Source organism: Pecten maximus, chromosome 10, assembly GCF_902652985.1.
Source record: "Pecten maximus chromosome 10, xPecMax1.1, whole genome shotgun sequence".
NCBI classification, from domain to species: domain Eukaryota; kingdom Metazoa; phylum Mollusca; class Bivalvia; order Pectinida; family Pectinidae; genus Pecten; species Pecten maximus.
The window spans coordinates 27,960,680-27,984,243 of NC_047024.1; the positions used below are offsets into that span (position 1 = coordinate 27,960,680).

A 23,564-nucleotide genomic window follows, 5' to 3' on the forward strand; every position below is an offset into this window, starting at 1 on the left:
CGTTTTATTTTTGTTACTATGATAACCAAGTCACTTCACAGTATTTCAGTGTTACTTATGTCTATAATTTTAGTCATCTTATGTTCTAGAAACGTTTCTATGATAGCATAATAGAGGCTTCTGATTGGTCAAAATTGAAATATAGATAATTGAGTTGAAAACTGGTATATAAAGGTTATGAAGGATGTCAAATACAATGGTTGCTAATTTCCAAAACGATACATGTTCTATGGTTGCCATATAACCATAAGAAACTCTTATAAGATATTTCATCTGGACGGCTTCTACAATGAAATCTAACCCTAACCCTAACCCTAACCCTAACCTCTAACCCTAACCCTAATCCTAGGGACCACGTGTAGATATGCTTGCGTTTTAATTTATTTTTAATTTTTGGTCACTAAATACAGTTTTTTCTTTTATTTAAACTTGATCAAGTTGTGTAACTGATTAATGCCTGTTATTTAAGACATCAGGTGTTTCCGCAACCGTAACTATGGAAACATAATGAAGATTTGGTCAAAATTGAAATATTGTCTTATTAACCTGAAAATTGGTATAAGTGTTTTCAGGGATAGCAAATACATTGGTGCTTTTTTCTAGAACTGTGTATACCATTTTGTTGCAAATGAGGGTTAGAGGTGGTATATTAGTTAGCCATTGGCTTACAGTTCTAGTTTTCTTTGGAATCAGAAAGCTTAATGTTAGTTAAAGTATCGATTGCGATGCAACGTAATGAATAGCAAATCATAGACTGAGAAAAAGTGCTCGTAATCATACAACGTAAATATTTTGCCATAATCACTGAGGATCCAGGTTAGTGATACAGACCCTCTGGGTGGCTTGTTTTTGTACATATTTGTACAGATATATACTCATTCAATTCATTTGATGACAAAACACAATAACACTACTTACTACTTGCAATAGTTTTATATTCAATCGAAATAAGATAAACCAAGGTTATCTTTTTGAAGTAAGATTTGAAGCTTATACCTAAAACAATAGCCATCCCGAAAAGGTAGATTTTGTCTCCGTGTTACTAATAATTTTCCCCGACGAGCCGGTAATAACCTGTACAAATACATGATCGCCATAATCCACCGACAGGACAACCACTCCAGTCGCGCTTCCCCAGTCGTATTTGTCCGCGTCCGAATCTATAGCACCAACTGGCGATCCGTTCACCATCAAGCTGGTGTGGATATCATGATTGCCACCATCATTTGTCTCTGAGGTAATAGACCACGTAAAGACATACACACCACTCCGTGGAACTATATATACGCCGTCACCATTGTTGTAGCCAAGACCCACGTCCAAGAGCACGTGACCAAATATTACGGTTTCGTGTTCATGAACACTTACATCGTGTACCATGGATGTACTAAACGCCACATCTAAAATAAAAGAATTAATACGCGCTTACGGTAAAATATATTGACAGTTAAGTTGACAAATAATCGCATCTTCGATAGCCAAGGTTTTATTTCGTATAAGCTTATTTGTGTATATAAAATGAACTCTTGGCTAGCGAAGGCAGATATTAACTGCCGGTTGAAGTATAAATTGTTGTATACTGTATCCATACATTTTACGTATGTTATTGATTTTATCAGTTGTACAATTATCTTCATAAAACAAATAGTAAAATATCTTTATTGCTAAAATGACTTGATATTTTGTTTACTTGTGGTAGAAGCTGATCGTCTCTTGTCCGTTTTTGAATTTAAACCCTCTTTTGGTTTTTGTTTCGCTTCCTCCAGTTCGGTTTCAAGTGTTTGTATTCGTTCTTCTTTCTCCGCTACCGATGTCTGCAATTGCCGAATGGAAACTTCGTGCTTGTCGAGTCTGTCCATCAGTGAGTCGTACAAGTGTTTCATTGCTTCATCTTTGGTTAGATATCTACAAAACACATTAATATAATGTTATTGTTGTATTATTTGAACCAGTATACACAATGTAGAGATTCATTTGGTAAACATCATCGTAAATACATTTTTAAGCATATACTGTTTACTTTTTAAAGTCGCAAAATACCATCGCCTATAAATGATTTAAAATAAAATTGGATCGATGTTGATATATTCCAAAACCCCTCCAGATGGACGCACAATACTTGGAAAAGTGTCAATAGTTGACAATTCTATCTATGATTAACTGCTACCTAAAATGTTATATTTTACTTAATTTGGATATCGCACTACAAGTAATTAGTACGACCTTATACTGTGTCATACACATATTCATTTAGATGCGTTGATATATGTCTTTCAAACGTTTAAAGGACGATAAAGATACATGTGAACGCCACCTTGGTAGGTTTGTGTAACCCGGAAACGACAAATTGCATAACATAGTGTAGGAAGCAGATGAACAACAAAATATTGTCAATCCACTGGTAAATTTGTAAAATAATGGCAATGTAATGGAAAGGTTAGCAGATTTGATGCCTTTTATAAACGCAGGACCCCGAGTGTGCATGGAAAACATTCGAAAACAATGTGGAATTCGTTTTCTGAGGTCATCTGAAAGGTAAGGCGGAAAGAGGAATTCGCATTTCTAAGGATATGGATTTGTGTTTTTGGAAATACACATGTTTAGTTTCAAACCACTTCCGTTCATCAGTAAACTCAGAGGTATGTCAACTTTAATCTTTGCAATAGTAAAGGACATCAATGGCTGTGAAGTCACATTTCGGGAAGACGAAAACTGAACATGATTATTGTCTGCAAAATGTCACGAAATGTGTGTACAATAACAACCTAAAACAATTGTTATTCCAGAAAGAGTGTGTCACATATGTAGGTCACATAATGGCCCCTCAAGGAGACAAGCCGAGTTATGAAAAGACAAGGACTATTCCGAAGATAGAACGACAAAATAATGTCAATGAACTTCAAACATTTGTGGGATTTATCCAATATCTCGCGCAGTTCTTTACTCCGTCTTCCAAACGCCAATGTTCCAATTCTACAGCTAGGCAAACACTGGGGTGAGCAACAAGAGGACAGCTTTGTAAAACTAAAAGAGCTGGTCACACCAATGCTCAGAACCAACAGAAATATGGCAAAGGTGACAAAGAGCCTCTTGCTATTACATTTTGTTGTACGAAATTCTAGCAGTATGTAGTTGGACAGACAGTAAGACTTTAAAGTGACAATAAGCCATAGATATATAATATTCTGAAAACCTCACCTCAAAGTGCCAGCACGATCGGAAAGAATACTGTTGTCAGTACAGCAAGGCAAACTAACGGTATGTTATCAACAAACCGGGCAAAACCTTTTCTTGCACATACACTTAGCCGTAAACTCGCCCGGTGTCAACCGATGCCGTCAGAGAAATAGAATGGCCAGAGACAAAACAGAGCCTGGTGGCATTAAATGACAATGGTCGTTCAGATACGGGTATTCGTGCAATGATGAAATCGTGTTCAAAGGTTCAAAGGTGGTATTGCCTAAAGGACTGCGATAGGAAATGCTTTGCCGTATTTATAGCTGTAAGATTGGCGCACGAGAAAATTTATTTTGCTTGGAATGTAAGCTCGAACCAATGATTGCATCGGTAAGCATGGGAAGTGTGCTTTACTGAATTATACATGCATTATTGAACATCAGCCTAAATGAACCGCTCATGGAATAAACTCTCTAGATCTACTGGAGTTAAAATGTTGTATATCCATTTGTCACCCTTCAAAACGGCGAAGTTATAATTCTGTCAGCAGACAACACAATCACGCAACTGAAAAGCCAATTTGCACATTATATTGGATTAGCGGTAATGTTACAGTGGACAACAATTTGGGGTAGTTGGCAGCTTCGCAGCATTTTCGACGCAGGTTGATCGTCTGAATACATATTCACAGGGGATCGAGGATCGAACAGACATCCCCTCTACAACTCCACTGCTACATGTTAATGTGCCTATCGGAAATGAAATCGCCGAACGACTGAACTACGATCGAACCGCAGAATGACTGCTTCGAAAGTTACATCCAGGATTACAAGTCGTGATGAAACGTAATGATTCTTGTGTTCCTGTTAGCGTTGTCATTAAAACACAAGTGACTTAGATCATACACCATAGAGACCGCCTCAGGTCATTTACCCGGAAAATATAGTGTTCAAATACTGTGAACTGTTTGCACATAATTGACAGGTGTAGCTAATTGAACTGGTTTACTTTTGTTGGAAGTGTATGCTTTTCTAAACAATTTCGGCTTTAAAACACAATGAACATAGAATTGTCTTCACGTATATCATATTACATTGGTTCATGTAAAAAGCTTGTCGTTTTTTAATTTTCAAATTGTTAATCTACCATTTCTAGATTGCAAAATTTCTGCTTCCCCTACCATCAATATTCATTATCATGTCAGACAACAGTAATTTCAGTAGCTGTTTTCAAGGGTCTCCATAAAATTACTTTAAGTAAGAATTACATTTTCGTTATTATTTCGTTTTTATCTGATATGATGTTGACTTTGTATATTCTATGTCTTGACAAAGGGTCGGATTGCCTCGAAAATATGTCAATTTATTTGTCCGCCCTGTTCTGTTACATCATTAATCATACACATATATATCAGTTACACACATCCAAAGGCCATGTGATGTTGGAATGTGGCTTTAGAACAGGGATTTTTTAAATAACGACTATAAAATAATCAAATAATAATAACTAAACAATTAAGTTGGAAACAATGGAGAATAATCTTCCTATTTATTTATTTATTTATTTATTTATTTAGTTTGCTGTGCCAATGTTTCTAAAACATACATGTATACAGGCCAATGTTCAGGTTAAAATTGACTAAAGATGGTACGGTAATCACATAGTTACCTTTCGACATCTTGTTGAGATTCTTGACCAGATTGACCAGATTGACCGCGAGCCGCAATGATGGGGGGAGGTATGACGAGAAGAATAACGAAGACCAAATATCGAGCCATTGTTATTGTCTTGTGTCATCTAGAGGCGATTCATTGTCACACAGCCTTATATATATGGATGGGTCAAATACACCGATAAGATAAAATGATATCTACTGTACTTGTTTTATGCTTAAAATTTTGTTACTAAAAACATGTAACTTATGTCTGAATCCTCCACAAACATTTACATTGCACATTGATGAAAAGTATTCGACCAATGTACCTTTTGGTAAAAATGACATTTTTTTTCAAATATATATACCTTTTTGTAAAATGACAATACATATACCTTTTTGTAAAGATGACAATACGTGTACCTTTTATTCAGGTTCTGGGAGATATGTTGCAGTTTTTTTAAATACTAGTAGGTCAGTGCCCATTATCGGAAATGTTTAACAAGGAAGTAATTTTCACAGATGTTCGGCTCGTTTCTTTTCATTATTACAAACCGTGATATAGTAAGGCTGTGATCTATATCTACTTCAGTCTTACAATAGTTATCTCCCTTACGCTGTATTTTTGCCTCCATACATCGTGCGCGGTGCATATCTAGACGTGTACCGGACGCAGGTTGTTAGACCTCTATCTTCAGACCTTTGTCTTCCAGGGCAGATTGTGTGACGTCACTTTGACCTACGTCGGCCATGTTGTTATAATATAGAACAACGCTTGTCTATCGAGCGAGTCTATAAATGAAAAAATGCATCCCCGACCTTGTTTGATAGGCATCCAGCTGTAAACTACTCTTTGTGTTATTGATGACTATAGTGCGATTGTATAAGCGTGCTTCGCTCTTTAACACTTTTGATTTGGTTTTCTGTTAATGACGTTACGTTGGAAATTTTAAATGTCTTGGGCTTTCTTCATATAGTTAGTTTTTCATCCCTGGTATTTTTTTTAGTTGTTCCCCTTTGAACACTCTCTAGACTGGCCACATGTCTCTAGAATATTACAATTACTAATTAAATTGAGGTTTATGATTTTGGTCCACAGGATAGGTCGCAGTTTCAAACTAGGGGAGATAACCTCGTATTTGAATTTAGTGGAGACATTATGACAAAAAACTTAGGTGTTGGTGGCAAGTCTGAACACTCTCCAGCTTATCGATTTCTGTTATACAGTGAGGGTTTCATATGCTCGTTCCAGACCTAGACATGATCTGATTAAGGCCTTAAAAACAGACATAAATATGTACTATCTTGGTATTCGTAAGATTATCTAATTAGTCCAATAATCTTGTTTCTTTTATTAACATCAGAAAGGGTATGATTTTACAGTTCAATTCATCATCTGTTATGATCCCGAGATCGACCTTCTCGTCTCTACTTTTCAGGAGTTCCACATTTCCCGAGATCCTTCTCAGCTCTAGCTTTCATGAGTTCCACATTCTCTTGTCCGTTCTTGGTATCTTTGTATAGCAAAAGGGGACCTTCACTCAAAGTTTTGCCTATGGTCATAACTTAACATTCGTATAAGTGAATCTGAGTAACTATGTGTTGGACCAGCGTTGTATTCTGTCTAAGTCCTCCTGTAAGTTAACGCGTCAGGAATATCAGTATATCTTAGTCTCGTCAGAAAACAGATATATCGGATGATAATTTTCCATTATTTCTAACTAACACTGGTTAAGCTAACAATGCGTTGATTTCCTGCTGATTTCTTGTCTCCTTTCCTGTATATTGCCAGTATTTGCTATATTTTCCAAGCTGAAGGTTGTTTCCTTTCTCTTTACGATTGGTTAAATAACATACATTGAGGTGTTGTCAACGTTTCTGCGGTTTCCTTTAGTGCTCTAGGGTGCATATAATCTGGTCCAGGTGGTTTAGTTGGGTTTAAATTCAACAGGACGTTTAGAATCTCCTCCTCTGTAATTTTCCTGTTCACAAAGCCATTGTTGATTTCCTTTTCGAGTAATTGTGGAATTTTATCTATTGGGTCGTTCTTATAAAAAAAAACAACAAAACAACAACAAAAACGCTCAAACGTCTGCGAGGGCGTTCGCCTTATTCTCATCCGTCTGCGATCCTGACGTCATTTCCAACCTTTACGCGTAGTACTAATATACCCGACTAAGGTTTGGACTTTGAGCTTGCGTACTTCCAGAACGTTTTGGGATTTAACTTAACTTCCTTCGCTATTGACTTTTCATACTCTATTTTGTAATTCTTTATGAGGGGTTTGACATTGTTCCTCGCTTTTGTACATCCTATCTATTTCTGCTCTATTATTCTCTTCATTTATCTCTGTCAACGTCCTATGCTTCTTTTTCATTGCTCTTGCAATATCTTTACCCAATGGTTCCTTAGCAGAGTTGTTTCTGAGTGGATTTTTCGGGATATTCCTATGCATAGTCTGGGTTAGGATACAAGATTTCATAGCTAGCCTCCACATCTCTGTCTCCTGACAGAGGTTTATCCCAATTGATGTTGAATTCCTGCCTAAGTGGTTTATAATTTCCTTTGTTGTCTGGACAGTTGCATTTTGACGTTTTAGTATTAGCGTAGGATTTATCACAGATGAAATCGAAGAAGATTGTTCCATGATCACTCTTCACTAAACCACTTTTGATTTCCTTGTTTGAGACAATGCCTTTCTCTTTAGTAAGTTCAAGATCCAAAATACTAGGTTCGTTATTTCTCGGGTTGGCTCTGTCATATGTTGTAAAGGTGCGAGTCTTTAATTGATTCAATAAACCCCTTCTCTATTATTTCTCGTTTCGTTGGCGTCTCACCATCCCAGTTGATATTCTTCAAGTTGAAATCACCTATAATGACCAAGTGTGGTGATATTAGCTGGCTAACTATGCTGGTTATCTGTGTAATAATCTTTTGTTTTCGTCCTAACTGTATTTAGGGCTTTTGTAATTATATATATATATACATGTATATCCGTATATTTCTTCGATCAAGATTAATTTTCATCAATAGATTTTCCTGACTAACTTAATCTGTGGCTAGTAGCTTCTTATTCGCTACAACTGTAGTAGCGCCGTTGAAAAACGACAGAGAGAACTATTTTTTTCTTCAATGGATCCCTCAAAAGATGACACACTTGTATTTTTTTTATGAAATTGAATCGCACCTGGTGAGCAGGTAAATCTATTAAAGATCGCACACGAGTCGAAGGCAGAATGGTATTGTATTATTTCTTATGATACATCAATTGTAGATTTGTATGATAAAAACACGGGGACTCGGCATAACCTTGATATTTAAATATTTAAAATTTAATTGGTCATATAGTAATAACGACAGTACAGGCAAGTAAATTGTCGCATTTTCGAGGCAATCTGCACATTTATCAAGATACATGTATAAGTAAATTACAAACGATCACATACATACAACATTGAACAGTTGTTTGTGTTAGTGATCCCCTCGGCCGGTAATTAATTGCAAAACATCTTAGATTTTGTACAGATGGTATGAATAAAGTCATATACACTGTATATAATATATATATCACAAAATAGTACTTCACAATCCAAGGTGTTAAATTTTGTATTCTGTCACCTTCAACATTTATATATATAAAAAAAATTATATAGTAAAACAAATAATATTATTATACCTCATGTTTATAACAGTGCCTGTGATTAGCCGAAACGCATCACGTGGAAGGGGATAAAACATCATATCTCCCTGAGGCGCGTGAGCCAGGGAGATAAATATCATACAGGACCGCGTGCCCCCATGGCGACACCAACATTCTGTTGCGAGGAGTTGTCTCCCTTCCAGTTATTTACAAATGGCAGACGAACAGAAACGCAAACGTTTTCGTGCAGTCGAAGAAGCAGAAATAGATAAAATTATGCAAAACAAGATTGCTCAGAACACGAAAATATCAACAAATGTACACGCCAACTGTTTCAAAGAGTTTCTAAAAGAAACTGTCAATAACACTTTGACTTGGAATCGTATCAATTGAGCGACCGGGATCACAGGGGTTTGTGATAAAAATGATATTTCATATCTTAAGTTTATTTTTGAGTATCATCATTACTGATTATTTTTCCATATGATAAACAATGTATGGCCCTGGATGCTCAGCTCTCATATTTCCCTCGGGCAAGCCCTCGGGGAAATATGATACCTTCGGGTAAACAAACCTTCATATTATCCAGGGCCATAAATGCATAGTGTCCTCATGGAGGAAAATATATTTGAAAATAGTGAAAACCGACACCTGTAATAGAGATATTTTGTGATATTGAGTATTGCAGAGATTCCGTAAATGGCATCACTGGAACAGACTGGTATCATAGTGTGTGGGTGTTTTCTGCTGCAAGAGAAAATTCAATTATTTGCTACACTTACTACATTGTTGTAACATCAGGAATACAAGTAATTGTCTCCCTTATGCTGCAAATTATTGCATGCGATTATTCGTTAATGTTTAACTCGTCAAAGTGAATCAGTACTGTAATGATGGCCACACACAAGATCATAAACCGAGATTGTATCTGTAAAGTAATCAACACAATGTAAACGACGGGGAAAATAAATATTCCATTCCGTTATGATTGATAAACAAGTTAAAAAAACACCAGCAAAATAGAATAGTTACGTCACAATGTGATCATCACAAAGATAAGGACCCAGAGTGGGCGGTTCTATTTTAATTTATTGCAAAAGATCATAATTATTTTGCATATTCGCTGTATATGTGAAATCGTTATAATGACGTCTCTTTAAAATAATGATTTTATCACAGAACGCAGTAAACACTTAAAAATTAAAATTAGATTTGTATAACCTTTTGGTGTACTCTCTGTTTACATGTAGGTGTATATAGGAAGGGAGCGGTTTCCGTATCCGTCGGATCTTCATGCTAGTCTGATCAAAGTCACTTAACAGACGGACGCTAATAGACCAGGCAATGACGTTATCATGGCTTAATCTGCCGTTTTAAAACTTCAATGACCTGAATGGTCACCTAGGGTAATATTGATATCGATCGATAATCGTGTGGGAGAAACCTCAGCCTCTCTATCTTACATTGTTGGCCAGCCCCTGGGGTACCTGTTGTTATTCGTTATGCTATAGAAAATATTTCTGTAAAATCAGAGATGGCAGCAGTGGCGGAGTTGTTAAGGTGTCCCGACACTTTATCACAAGCCTTCCACCCCTGGGTTGCGAGTCCGAAACCTACGTTGGCAGTTGCCGGGTGCTGACTGTAGGCCGGTGGTTTTTCTCCGGGTACTCCGGCTCCCCTCCACCTCCAAAACCTGGCATGTCCTTAAATGACCCTGGCGGTTAAACAAAATAAACTAAACTGTAAAATCATATATTTTTATCGATCTCGTTTGCGGTTATCCAAAATTGATCTTCTCGGGTATACACTCTCATGGACCGATACAGTACTATGAACATACCTATGTTAGAGTTTTAAATATTCACCAATAATCCAATGTACACTGATATCGATCGTAGTGGGGTTGTCATCGCGATACATGCATGATATGTTGGAATCTAGAACATGAACCGTGATGTGAGAAAGGGAAAGAAAATTACCAAGATATTTTAACAATAAAAAGTTGAAAAAATAGATAAGCTTTCCATATTTCACGCGTCTTCCACACCAATCAGTTGATCATTTCCAAACAACAGTAATTGAGTTGGAACTAGAAGGTTTAATATCCTTGTATTGCAAGTACATGAAGTTCAGAAATTTCAGCACCGTCATCATTACAAGGGCTGTCAACGATATTTCTACTGACCGAAAGTATTTGAGGGAGCTGTGATCCATCCTCAACCTAAATGCACTACCACTAAGGATAAAACGTCGTAATTAAATGTATATTTGAACATCTGATATTAAATGCATGCTAGGAATTATAAATGAATACTGGAGGGGTAAATGTGCACGTGTGTAATTGATTTATTAGTGTTATAAATGTTTGTGTGTGGGCCAATTACCTGTACTAAGTTATTTATGATTAAACATGTAGACCTTTATAAATTGTTCGTTTTATCACATGTCAAATGTTATCGCTAATAAGCATAACAATTAATATCTAATAACGAAATTGAATATAACATGTAAATTTGCCGTCATAGTCAAGAGGCGTTTGCCATAGGCCTAATTCATCATCGCGATGATATACTCGTCTATAGTGCACGAGAACACGGGTGGTCCCTTGTCGGTCTTGTCACAATAAATACTTGCAATAATTTCCACGACAATGCAGAGAGTGAGTATACCCGGTGTCAATTTCGTCCGAGTCGGATACACAAACATGTTCCTAGACTTTTAACTAAGTTTTCTGTTAACTCTCACGCTCTCATGGCGATTCGTACCTTTTTAATACCCGATGGATGAAAGACCACCCCATTCAATCGTACATGCGGTGATATTATTTAATAGGCAGTGTTGAAAACTGTGATTTCGTTAATACGAGAAGGTTGACAGTGTAAAACATGCGAGAGATTTCTCCCGATCGTTCCTCCCCGAGGGCTGCTTTAACGACACGCTGACATCGGGTGGTATCGGGTTTCTAGAAGTTAGTTTTGAGATCGAGAGGTGCACACGGGTGCACGGTTACTCTAACAAGAACAATTGTGGTATCCGGCTGTAGTAATTTGTTGAAGAGCACGTGATCACTTACCGAGGAGTATGAGATGCAATGTCATCTACTGAGAAATGTACATGCAATTGCATCTATTGAAGAAAATGTGACATTATCTACAGGAGAGTGTGACGTCATCTACAGAAGAGTGTGGCGTTTTCTGGTTAAGATGTTTGACGTCATCAACTCACCTACGGAGGGGAGTGGTATCATCTACTTAGTAGTCATGTGATGAGGAATGTGACGTCATCATTTAGAGGGTACATGTTAATTAATGAAAATTGGTGATCACCTACTGCGGAGAGTGGACTCATCTACTGAAAATCGTGACGTCGTCTACAAAATGGTGTGACGTCATCTATCGAGGAATGCAGGGGGCGTTGCATACATGTATAACCAAATATCAATATGACGTCGACGTTATCTACTGAGGGGTGTGAAACCATCTGGGGAGTGTGACCTAATTTATGTTGAAGTGTGACGTCATCTACGTAGGTGTTATACAGCATTTACTGTATTTATTGTCGGATCCAAATTAATAGACGAGAATTCAGTTCTGTAATAAACATGATAAATCTTCTACAGAATGGTTTGAATATTGATAAATATAGACAGAGTTTAGGGCGCGTGATATTTCAAAAATATAATCTTTTTTTTGTCCAATACCAAGACCGGAAGGTAGACGCAAATGTATCAGGCAGTCAAACAGATACCATGGTTTTGGGGGCCTATCAATCTTTACATAGTAGATGTAGCATGGCATCAAACAAATATTTCAAGTGGAATATCAAGGAAATAATATTTTATGGACCATGTCAAACAAACAAAGTAGTAAATGTGACATATCAAACAAACCAAGAGTAATTAATGGCGTTTTTCAAACAAATACGACTAATTGGCCATGTGTTGTATTTATTTGGACCTCAAACCTATTATGAAGTTAATGGGCCATATTAAACACGTGCAGTTAATTGAAGCATGTCAATCAAATAATGCATTAACTACGGTTGGACAGAATGATGTGATTAATGGGGCATGTCAAACATAGTATACAATTAATGGGGCATGTCAAATATATATTACAATTAATTGGATACGTCAAACTTACTATTCAATCAATGGAACATGTCAAACATATTAGATAATTAATGGCATATTTCAAACATATTATATAATTAATGGGGCATATCACACATAATGGAGCATGTCAAACCGATACAATTAATGGGACATGCCAAACATATTATACAATTAATGGCGCATGCCAAACATACATGTATTATATAATTAATGGGGCATTTCACACATATTATATAATTAATGGGGCATGCCAAACATATTATATAATTAAAATGAGACATTCAACTAGTGTGTTTTAATTGAAGCCTGTCAACCAAATGTGTATTTAACGAGGGGTTGTAGAATTCATTATTTAATTCATTTGGCATGTCAAATATATTATATTCATTCGTTGATAGGATACATCTATCTCATTTTAAAGTAAAACAGGCTGGTTTGTAATTTTTCATCTGTTATCTATAAATTCCATTTCTGTGGTCGTGGTTGATGTCAAGCATGATATCGCCTCGGGGTTACATAACACAGTTATGACACCAGTTTAATAAATAATATATATCTAACATTCTACAGAAATACTATCACAAAATCTCCCGGTGACAGGTCATTAGTCAGGTCTTATTTAACTTGATACTATGGTGTTGGAAATATCAAGGTAGCTCATAACATACATTCGATCTTAAAAAAAATCTTTACATCATTTCTAAATCATGTGGTTTGTTAATTCAGTTTTTGTGGCGAAATTATTTTTTCCCAAAATGTTGGATGTCATACTAAGCGCAGAATGTGTGTCTATGCCTTAAACAAATTATTGCTTATATGAGTGTATGCTTTCCCATATATTAACGCGCTAGTATACACGTGTGTGTGAAAAAAACCAAACCCATACTATAGACGTGTGTGAAAAATAACCTTACCAATCGTGTACACATGTGTGAGAAATAACCTTATCGATCGTGTACACGTGTGTGAGAAAATAACCTTACCAATCGTGTACACGTGTGTGAGAAAATAACCTTATCAATCGTGTACATGTGTGTGGAAAATAACCTTATCGATCGTGTACACGTGTGTGGAAAATAACCTTACCAATCGTGTACACGTGTATACAAAATAACCTTACCAATCGTGTACACGTGTGTGAGAAATTACCTTACCAATCGTGTACACGTGTGTGGAAAATAACCTTACCAATCGTGTACACGTGTGTGAGAAATTACCTTACCAATCGTGTACACGTGTGAGAAATAACCTTACCAATCGTGTACACGTGTGTGGAAAATAACCTTACCAATCGTATACACGTGTGTGAGAAAATAACCTTACCAATCGTGTACACGTGTGTGAGAAATAACCTTACCAATCGTGAACACGTGTGTGAGAAATTACCTTACCAATCGTGTACATGTGTGTGAGAAAATAACCTTACCAATCGTGTACATGTGTGTGAGAAAATTACCTTACCAATCGTGTACACGTGTGTGAGAAATAACCTTAACAATCGTGTACACGTGAGTGAGAAATAACCTTACCAATCGTGTACACGTGTTTGGAAAATTATCTTACAAATCGTGTACACGTGTGTGGAAACTTACCTTACTGATCGTGTACACGTGTGTGGAAAGTAACCTTACCGATCGTGTACACGTGTGTGAGAAATAACCTTACCAATCGTGTACACGTGTGTGAGAAATAACATTAACAATCATGTACACGCGTGAGAGAAAATAACCTTACCAATCGTGTACACGTGTGTGGAAAATAACCTTACCAATCGTGTACACGTGTGTGGAAAATAACCTTACCAATCGTGTACACGTGTGTGGAAAATAACCTTACCAATCCTGTACACGTGTGTGAGAAATAACCTTACCAATCCTGTACACGTGTGTGAGAAATAACCTTACCAATCCTGTACACGTGTACGAGAAATTTGTAGATTTGTAGAATACAAATGTACGTTGGTTTAAGGTATACACGTACTACTACAGGATGTCTTTCAACACCTTGGTGATATTGTCTAGTTCAGTAACGTAATTACTGTCTGAATCCCTACATGTCATCATTTAAAGTACAGCAATATGTACCGAAAACCAATATATAAATAGATGAATCATTCGATCAACATTCGGTATTTTACGGCTGATGGGGGCTAGCATATTCATTGTATAGGGATTAAGTCGAGGAGACTAGCTGCCAAATACGAAAGACCTGAATTATCCAGAAAAAAGTTTCCCTGTTTAAATCCTAAGTATCTGATGAAATTCATAGAAATCGTTTAAGGGAGTTTGACAATCTGGAAGTAAAATTGAATAAAAGAAAGTAAGTACGATACAATAAATAAACATATGATTAAATTAAATTTCACTACTCTTCCTTAAAACGGATATAACAGCGCACTGGGCTGTCGTACCGTCCGGTATCGTTATGGAGTGTGCTTGAATGGTCACGTGATGAACAAGCTGGTATAAAGACACTTACGAGTATAATATGCTGAAGTCTGCACCTACTGACACCTCGCGTGTGTCTAATTCCACTTCAGCTCGTCCGCTCTTAAAATGGAAACCGCAAAACTAGGATCGGACCACTAGAAATGTCAATACTAGCTGTTGTTAGATAGGTCCTCGTGACAGTTAACTGCTCGTCTAATTTCCTTCATTGTTAATTATTTATAATTCATTAGGGCAGACAATTTGGGATCCAGCCTTTTAACAGGTGCGCCCAGTCGATGTCTGACAGTCGGCATTGTTTGTAGGAGAGGCTGTGAGTAAATCAAGCACTATGCCCATGGTATATCTAGTATCTCTCTCAGAGGTTAAGTCAATATATTCCTTCTTATTCTGCTCCAGTTTGAATTACAATAGATATGCTCGGTACGAAATCATAAGCAAATTTACTATGATCAAGAGATTTGCACTTCCTCGCACTTTGCGCGATAATATAATTATACAAATTATGTGCTACCGCCAATTTCCTAATATTTCACGCTTGTTGAAAAATGGTAAACAGTTTTAAAACTGTTTGGAGACTGCTGCACGTGAACACACGGAGAGTGAATTATATGATTATTTTGGGCAGTAACTCACATGTTGGTCTGGAAAAGATGACACATGGGATCATGTAGTGTGAATTACGTGAGGTATTGAAAGGTGAGGTACATGTACGTGTACACGACTGGTAGTTAGTCACGTGGTCATTTTAAAGGACGTCATACAACATGTAATCATGTAAAGTATGAGTTATTGGAACATTCTAAAATAAGTCAAGTGGTCATGTGGTTGTGATTTTACCTGAAATTTTAGCACGTGAGTCTTTCCCTAAAAGGAGACACCAACGATACTCCAGAACTCCCTATGATATATATGAATGCCAAAGAGAAGCGATCTGTATGTGGTCTAATTGTATTCGGGAAGGCTATTTAAGAATGCTTATTGAATTAACATTGTCACACTGCATGTAGGGACGTAGGAGTAGTATTATCGTTAAAGGCGACCAAATTTGGGTCCTTCTCTTCTTTCCAGCAACTTTTTCCTTCCTAATGTCTCCCTTGACATTGCCTCACTTTCGGCCTTTAGTTAAGAAATCGTTCCTGTGATGAAGGCTTTGAGTTTTGTTCCCTGGCCGAAACATTTCAGAGTCTACAATTAAAATGGTAACTGCTACTCCTGCTTAGCGCTAAGCATTTTTGGGAGTGGGACGACTTGTTCGCCCGTAGTCAGTATAATGTGACCTGGTGAGGTATCATGGGGTATCATAATAAAGTCGACACCCGGAGTTCCACGCTATCACAAGGAGACAACCACAGACATACCACAGCCTTCCACAACACACATTCACCAAACGCATGAATCTCGCACACAGGGGAGCCCGCTCTTATTAACCTTTGGTGTTAATAGGACGTTAAACAATACTAATATATCCATACATGAGCCATATATTTTGAATACGTCCCAAACACATGTACGTATGATATGGAAGTGTTTCTTAGTGGGTCACAGTAATGATACATCATGGCCTTCATATTTGCTCACATCACAGATGACACAGGATGTTTTCCACTCATTAGATGAAGGCTACCCTAACGATGTCTTAATTTATCTGAAAAGCTTCTGTGACCTGATTGACATTACGGTCAGATGTCTAATGCTATCCTGCTGTCTAATTTGTTTGATTAAGGATATGGACACTTTTAGATATCATCGCTACCTTGGTATAACGGGGTGTCGCCTGTTTTACTAACTGCGTACTCGTTTGTAAAAGCTGATGTCACTTCCGGTTTGATATTTCATAATTGGTGTCCTAATAATGTCTTTAGTCGTTTTTATCGGTGATGATTTTTGACATAGACTTTGTAATACATTCTACTACTTATATAGTTTCTGATTGATGAAGACAATATTTTGGATGGCCATCATCGTCATATAATTGGTACTTTTCTACGTCCATTATGATATGAAGTTCGGTTCACGTTCTTTTACCTAGTGGTTATGTAGTCAATATCCCGGTTAACATTTTGAGAACATGGACTTACCTGCATTTGACCTATACACCTGGTGTAAAGTTTTTTTTAATCATAGTTTGCCCTCAATTTATCTATTTTCTTTTGTTTACACAATGCCGTAGTGGTCTCTTGTTGAAGAAATTACATACGAAAATATGGCTAGTGGTGGGATGATGCCTCTGCTTTAAATTATGATGTATACACCTGTACCCGACCGACTTTGTTTTAAACAAATATAACAGAAGTTTCAACAGTCGTCAAATCATTCTGCAACTTTAAGGGTAATGTCTTTAATTACTAACATCAAAGCCATAAATATACGTAAATGTACGATATTTTCATTTTCTAGTAACAATTCTGGGTAAAATCGACGTAAAGATAAAACGTTATCGTTCCTTTACACTGTAGTATACTGCATGAGTTCACTGGAAAACATTGCTGCAAATTAATTTCAGTTGAGGACCACTAAAACAACAGAGCGAAAACACACGACATCAAAAGCGGCTGCTAAAATTATCACCTGACGTGTCGCAGAACATGCACTTGCATTGGCAGATCGTACAGAAATTACAATCTATTTGAATTCGGACATATTCCAACGTGTAAATCTTTGTCATTACATTACTTCACTTGCCCTCGATGAAACTTACGTTTATTGTGGCTTTACAACCCATAGAAACGCTAGCAACATTGGCGTTTTCGTGTTAAGCTATACAATTAAGCGATGGAAGACATGTCCCTTACTAAGATTGATCTTTATTTAAAACGTTAAGATAATATAGCGCTGGTAAACTCAATCAGCCAGCAGCTGATAAAGTTAAGTAATGGTTACTATAATTATTCATGAATGATTTTTTTTTTTTTTTTCAAAATAGTTACACCGCGTATCATAAATTTAATTAATGCCATTGGTTTTGTTTGAGATACAACATAAGCGGAATGATAAATACACGCACGTGTCCTCCTTCAGTTCGTCAGTGATGTTAGCGCAAGTGTTGAAATCCAGAAGTGTATATATGACAATCAAAATTGGCCTAAATACAAAATGCAATGAAATCGTTCAGAAACGTACAGTTAAATATACATGTTCTTCAGGTGACGTTTGGTTTGGTTTGGTTTATTTTGTTTAACGTCCTATTAACAGCTAAGGTCATTTAAGGACGGCCTCCCGTGCGTGCGACATGCATGCGTGTGGCGAGTGCGTATGTATGTTTTGGGAGGCTGCGGTATGTTCGTGTTAAGTCTCCTTGTGATAGGCCGGAACTTTTGCCGATTTATAGTGCTACCTCACTGAAGCATGCTGCCGAAGACACCCAGCAGTACCAGCGAGCAACACGATTACTACATGTATGACTGATACCTAGCAAACGACGAATAACGACGAGAGCGATTTATGGTGATAAGCATGTTGGTGACTGATATGCAAAAGTCTAAAACATATATATAAAGTTATATATCTAAATGAAATTATGTAATGCTACAATAATTTGGGATTGGTAACTGTTGATTGCACGCTTAAAGCTTTGCACGGTATCCATAGTGGTACAAACTTACAACGCGCATGGATATCCGTGATGTCGGAGGACGACGTACAAGGCGCCAATCTTCAAACAACGACAACGACAATGACGACGACGATGACGACGATGACGACGACGACAACAGCAGCAACAACGACAACAACAAGGACGCAACGACGACAACAACGACAACAGCAGCAACAACGACAACAACAGACGCAACAACAACAACGACGATAACAAAGCAGCAACAACGACAATAACGACGACGACAACAACGACAACAACGACAACAACACAATGACAACGACGACGGCGGCGGCGGCAGCAGTGGGGAAGCAGTAGTAGCAGCAACAACAACAACACAAGGATGCCCTTCTACTAAATCTCGATGACTTTTACATGAAGAACGACTGATTTCCATTTATTGGTGAGGTTTATTGGTTTTTTGGTAACTCTAGTTATTCATTTTTTTTATTTGTCCTATCGCTAAAGATGAGATCCACATTGTAACTACTTCTTTTTTAATCTATACACATCCAAACAACGTTAAGTCGGTGCATACCGAATGTGAGAGATAAAAAACAAAGGGATATAAATAAAGATTACAAATATTAGATTTCACTTCAGTGTCACAATTCTTGTGTATCAGGGTTACATATGTTGAGGGTATATCTCTCCTCTCTTTTGAATGCCTGGGAAAGTCGAGTACGTTCCACTGCGAACCGCACTTGTAGATACTGAGATATGCTATCATGTATTAGTCACTTTCATCTCTCAAGTCCATTTAAACTTTGTTAACATAATGCTCGATCTGAAAGTGTCCGTCGGGAACCTCCACAGTCAAATGTTTAAATAGTCATGTTGACATTGTACAATTTGTTCCGAGACAAAAAGACAAAAACACTGAAATGTTTTCTCGCCCCTTTGCCCGTTAGTTTCGAGTGTGTAATCGGCCATTTGTATTATGAATTGACGATTTCTGTACTCATGTGAAATAAGTGTCCCGTTATACGACGGGGTCGCCTTACTTCTATAATTACCCCAACAAATCTAGATCATCTCTAGATCATTCAACAACTTCTTGCCAGTCAGCGTAACATTTACTTTTCCTCATTCATAATGAGACATTTGCATCCTATAATTATATATCTTATGCCCTGGATGATATCTCACAAAACATGTCAACCAATTAAATGTTTTTTTGATTTTATATCGGTGATAAAAATGTTTGGAGGAGTATTTTCATTTGTTGTGTTAAGCTTACAATACTTGTACGATGAGACACGAAGTCGATCACTGATCTGTTTACGAGTCCACTACTATCGTGGACCCATCTTGTTGCTTTCGGCCATTCCCAAGTATCGAGGATACACTTATTACCATACAGTAGAAGGTTAAGGGGTCAGACAATTTTGTCAAACATACCAGAGTGAACCCAAAATTTACTTCTTAAATCAAACAGTCGCATTATCATTGGATTTTCAAAAGAATTGTTTCAAACTGACGCTCGGAGGAATATCGTATACGACTGACAGAGCTTTTGTACACGGATATAGTTTCTACCGAACTCTCTGTATCGCACATTCACGTTCAAGTTCACGTTTTAAAATGACTAAATGGCATATAATTATATCACTGAGCTATGTTTGAAAACAAGGGACAATGGAATAGATATATGCTTGTCTACGTAACATTCGAAGTGTCAAGATCGTCATTTAAAATTGTGATCATTTCATGTTGCAAGTTCTTGAATGTATCCAGCTGAAAAAAAATGAACGAATGAATTCAACATTAATACAACTACAGTGTTTCTCTTGGATGTAAAGGGGAAAAGTCATCATACCTTGGAAGTTCGAGTTCCATACAGTGATGTGAATATGTGATATAGAGATATAATATTCATTTTCTAATTGGTGTTTAAATACAAGATGGATCATTCGAGAAAGTTCAGCACCTCTAGTATTGGTTGGCATGGAAATAAGTTATTCGTGGAGATTTTGTCTGACATTATCTTATCTTAAATATTGGCAATGTTGCCATGACAATAGATGATGCAGCTTGCAGAGTGTTTCGCTACGTTGGAGTTGAAATTAGTGACGTTTACATAAACTAGTGGCAAAAAGGTAAATGGAGCCCATTTTGAAATAGAAATTGTTCTTTATCCTTCATATTTATCTTGGGTATGAATTAATTTTGTTAAACGTATTCAGTAATGAAAAAGCGCACTTTAGAGCAAAAGTTGATTATATTTTAGAAAGCCCGTCTACCTACAGGTTAGTTTTTGTTATACAATGGGAAAAGAGTAATTTTTAACGAGGGCATCAATCCAAATTCTATTTCGTCTTGGAAGGAAGCAAATTGAAAATGAACATTTAAAAATTACATAGAATAAACTGTATACTAGGTTTGTATACTCATCTCAGAAACTGCGGCGACCGGTGCCTAAGCTGTTTGTACATAAAATATAGTTATTGGCAGTATATTCTAAAGATGAAAGATATGTTTAACAATACAGGATCTGTAAATTGTTTTTCATTTCCGAACTAAAGTTTGTGAAAATTAACTACAAGTAAAAACAATGAAATTCCATCTGTACTTGTTAAAACTATCCAACGATATCATGTGGGTCGCGTTTCTAAGTTGATGTAATAGAATTTAGCTTTTTTCCGTTTACATACAGACGGACTTAAAACATGAAGTGTATGACTGGTATCAAAGCAATTTGTGTGACAGTAATGGTTTGTTTGCCCCTAAAGTCTGGCTATTCAATGGTATGTTTTACCATAACTTTACAAGTCTATGATAAGCGGATGAATAAATTTCTTCTCGATTATAGCTGCGTCAATCACCATAATGAACTTCCGTTTGAAAATACCTGGAGTATATTTTTAGATTTCACAGATTTTATAGATGGTTTTAAACATTTCACCTCAAAGAACTGATCTTGGAGCTTACCTTTAATAGAGTTGATGACCCATTGTGTGGCTACTGTGTACAAGTGTAGCAGCACGCTGGCGTGTTAGTCGACAGATTAGGGGCTATGATCAGCGTAATTGTAGATGGTATCAACCCATTAAGGGGAAAGATTTTCAGATTCAAAGCAACCCGTGTGTCTTTACTAGCGTCAGAAATACTGTGGGCGTCCCAAGTTTCACTCCTTTGAAATAAATACTAACAAATAGTCAAAAGTGTTTGATACAGAAAAATAAAGTATAGGTATTTTTCAGATTTTTTGCCCGAATTGAAAACATATTTGATGTAACAAATTGTATGAATCAGTAGTCATTTATCCAGAACAAATCCTGGAGATTTCAGTCAATTGAAAATAAACTTAGCATTCATGGCCGTCTGCTCAGCGCCAGCACGTGGCCACAGCATACCGACAATACGGGAGAGGGACACCGGCGGCGGCTATTATTTTGGTCCTATCCAGGAGACACTAAGGCAGCTAGTCGCATTCACGCAAGTAAATTGGCTTCCCTCTATATTACAAAAGATATCCTAAAACCCAGTTAGATAAATTCCATCGCAAACGAAAAAACTGTTTAGCATCGATAGCTTCTATGTTTGTGTGTAGGTGTCAGTATTTGACAGTAACAACTTATAAACGATTGTACATCAAAGAGAAAATTAAGTCAGAAAAGGAAAAACGGTGTATATTTCTTTCCTCCAATTCGTCTGGGATACACTCTTATATTTCAGGTGGTGTGCAGAGTAAGTCAATGTCTGTGAAGCTACTTTGGATAAACAAATGGAGGGCGGGAAAGTTTGTGGTCGACACAGACAGCAGTAAGGAATAATAGAATCGAGTGTGTTTAGTTCAGCTTCCGATAAACTCTAAGGAATATTATTGGGAAAAAAGTGTTGAACGTATCAACGAATCACTGATGTCAATTACCTTTCTGTCATACACACAGAGGAAATATACCTGCAGTCATCTTCGTTTTTTTCCCTTCTGAACACCCCTTAGGCCATTCAGCGATTGATAACAGAAGAAGACGAGTCATTGATGGACATAGCCCATCATCCTTAGCGAACGGAACGAAACTCAGCAGACGACAGTTCGTTTGGCGGGTAATTAATTCCACATGAGTTCATATTAAAAAGTGCAGAATGAATACAAGCATGAAGTGGACTCTTATTATTTCAGGTGAGTATTTATTCTTTCAAATTTAAATACCAGGAAGAAAATGCCTGATCGTGATGTTTATTTCTACTGTAACAGCCATGGAATAGGAATGCGATTTTAGTATTGTTTAGATGTTTTAGATCCTTGTTGATGACTGTGCCGTGACAATTACTGTCAAACGGTCTGGGGAACTTACTAATGACCCTGGCTTCCCATAAACTGTTAGGACACGACAGTGTACTGTTCCTGAGATAGAATCTTCTAGACAGTAACACAGGAATCAGTTTGTTGTACTACTGATTAATCAAAGATGACAATAATAGTTTTGACGTCATTAATATTATTGCAAAATAATTGTTATTAAGAAAAAAAACCATTTCTGTATACTTGTAAACATCAAATTTCCAAATAGTGATTTTTTGATAAGTTATATCATTTTATGAAAATTGATTGAATGTTTGATTGTCTTTAAGTACAACCATTATGTTCAAATAAGCATTAAACATCTGCAATTCTAAACCAAATATTCAATATTACTCTTATAATTCATCTTTGTTCTGTCACTAACATATATAAGAATTCCGTTAAGCAATGTAAATTATGTCTGATATATTGAGATAATTTAGTTTGATTATGTCACCATTGTTAATCTCATATTTGTAAGCATGTACCTATAATATTTATATATCGACGAGAGAATCTTATTTAAGGACAGTATTTTCATTCTAAGTTGATAAACAAATAAACAAAACAATGAACATTTAATTCTGATATTATTTTATCAAACTGAAAGAAATTATGAAATTATAAACGGATTTATATATCACAT

General features: G+C 36.7%; 2 protein-coding genes across 2 annotated transcripts in view; one reads left to right on the plus strand and one right to left on the minus strand.

Annotated features, from left to right (window-relative positions):
- Positions 1-996: 996 nt before the first annotated feature.
- Positions 997-7,286, minus strand: LOC117336619. The gene is made up of 5 exons (XM_033897231.1): positions 7,089-7,286; positions 6,689-6,878; positions 6,264-6,384; positions 1,691-1,905; positions 997-1,400 (listed from the first exon to the last, which is right to left on the minus strand). The coding sequence occupies exons 1-5, from the start codon at positions 7,284-7,286 to the stop codon at positions 997-999; spliced, it is 1,128 nt and encodes a 375-aa protein (XP_033753122.1).
- A 12,713-nt stretch (positions 7,287-19,999) lies between these two features.
- The window catches only part of LOC117336620 (signal peptide, CUB and EGF-like domain-containing protein 1), a 130,473-nt gene continuing 126,908 nt past the window's right edge, over positions 20,000-23,564 (plus strand). Inside the window, exons 1-2 of the mRNA XM_033897232.1 lie at positions 20,000-20,729; positions 22,309-22,756. Of these exons, the coding sequence (XP_033753123.1) occupies positions 22,720-22,756 (37 nt within the window). The 5' untranslated portion in view covers positions 20,000-20,729; positions 22,309-22,719. The remainder of the gene's footprint in view (positions 20,730-22,308; positions 22,757-23,564) is intronic.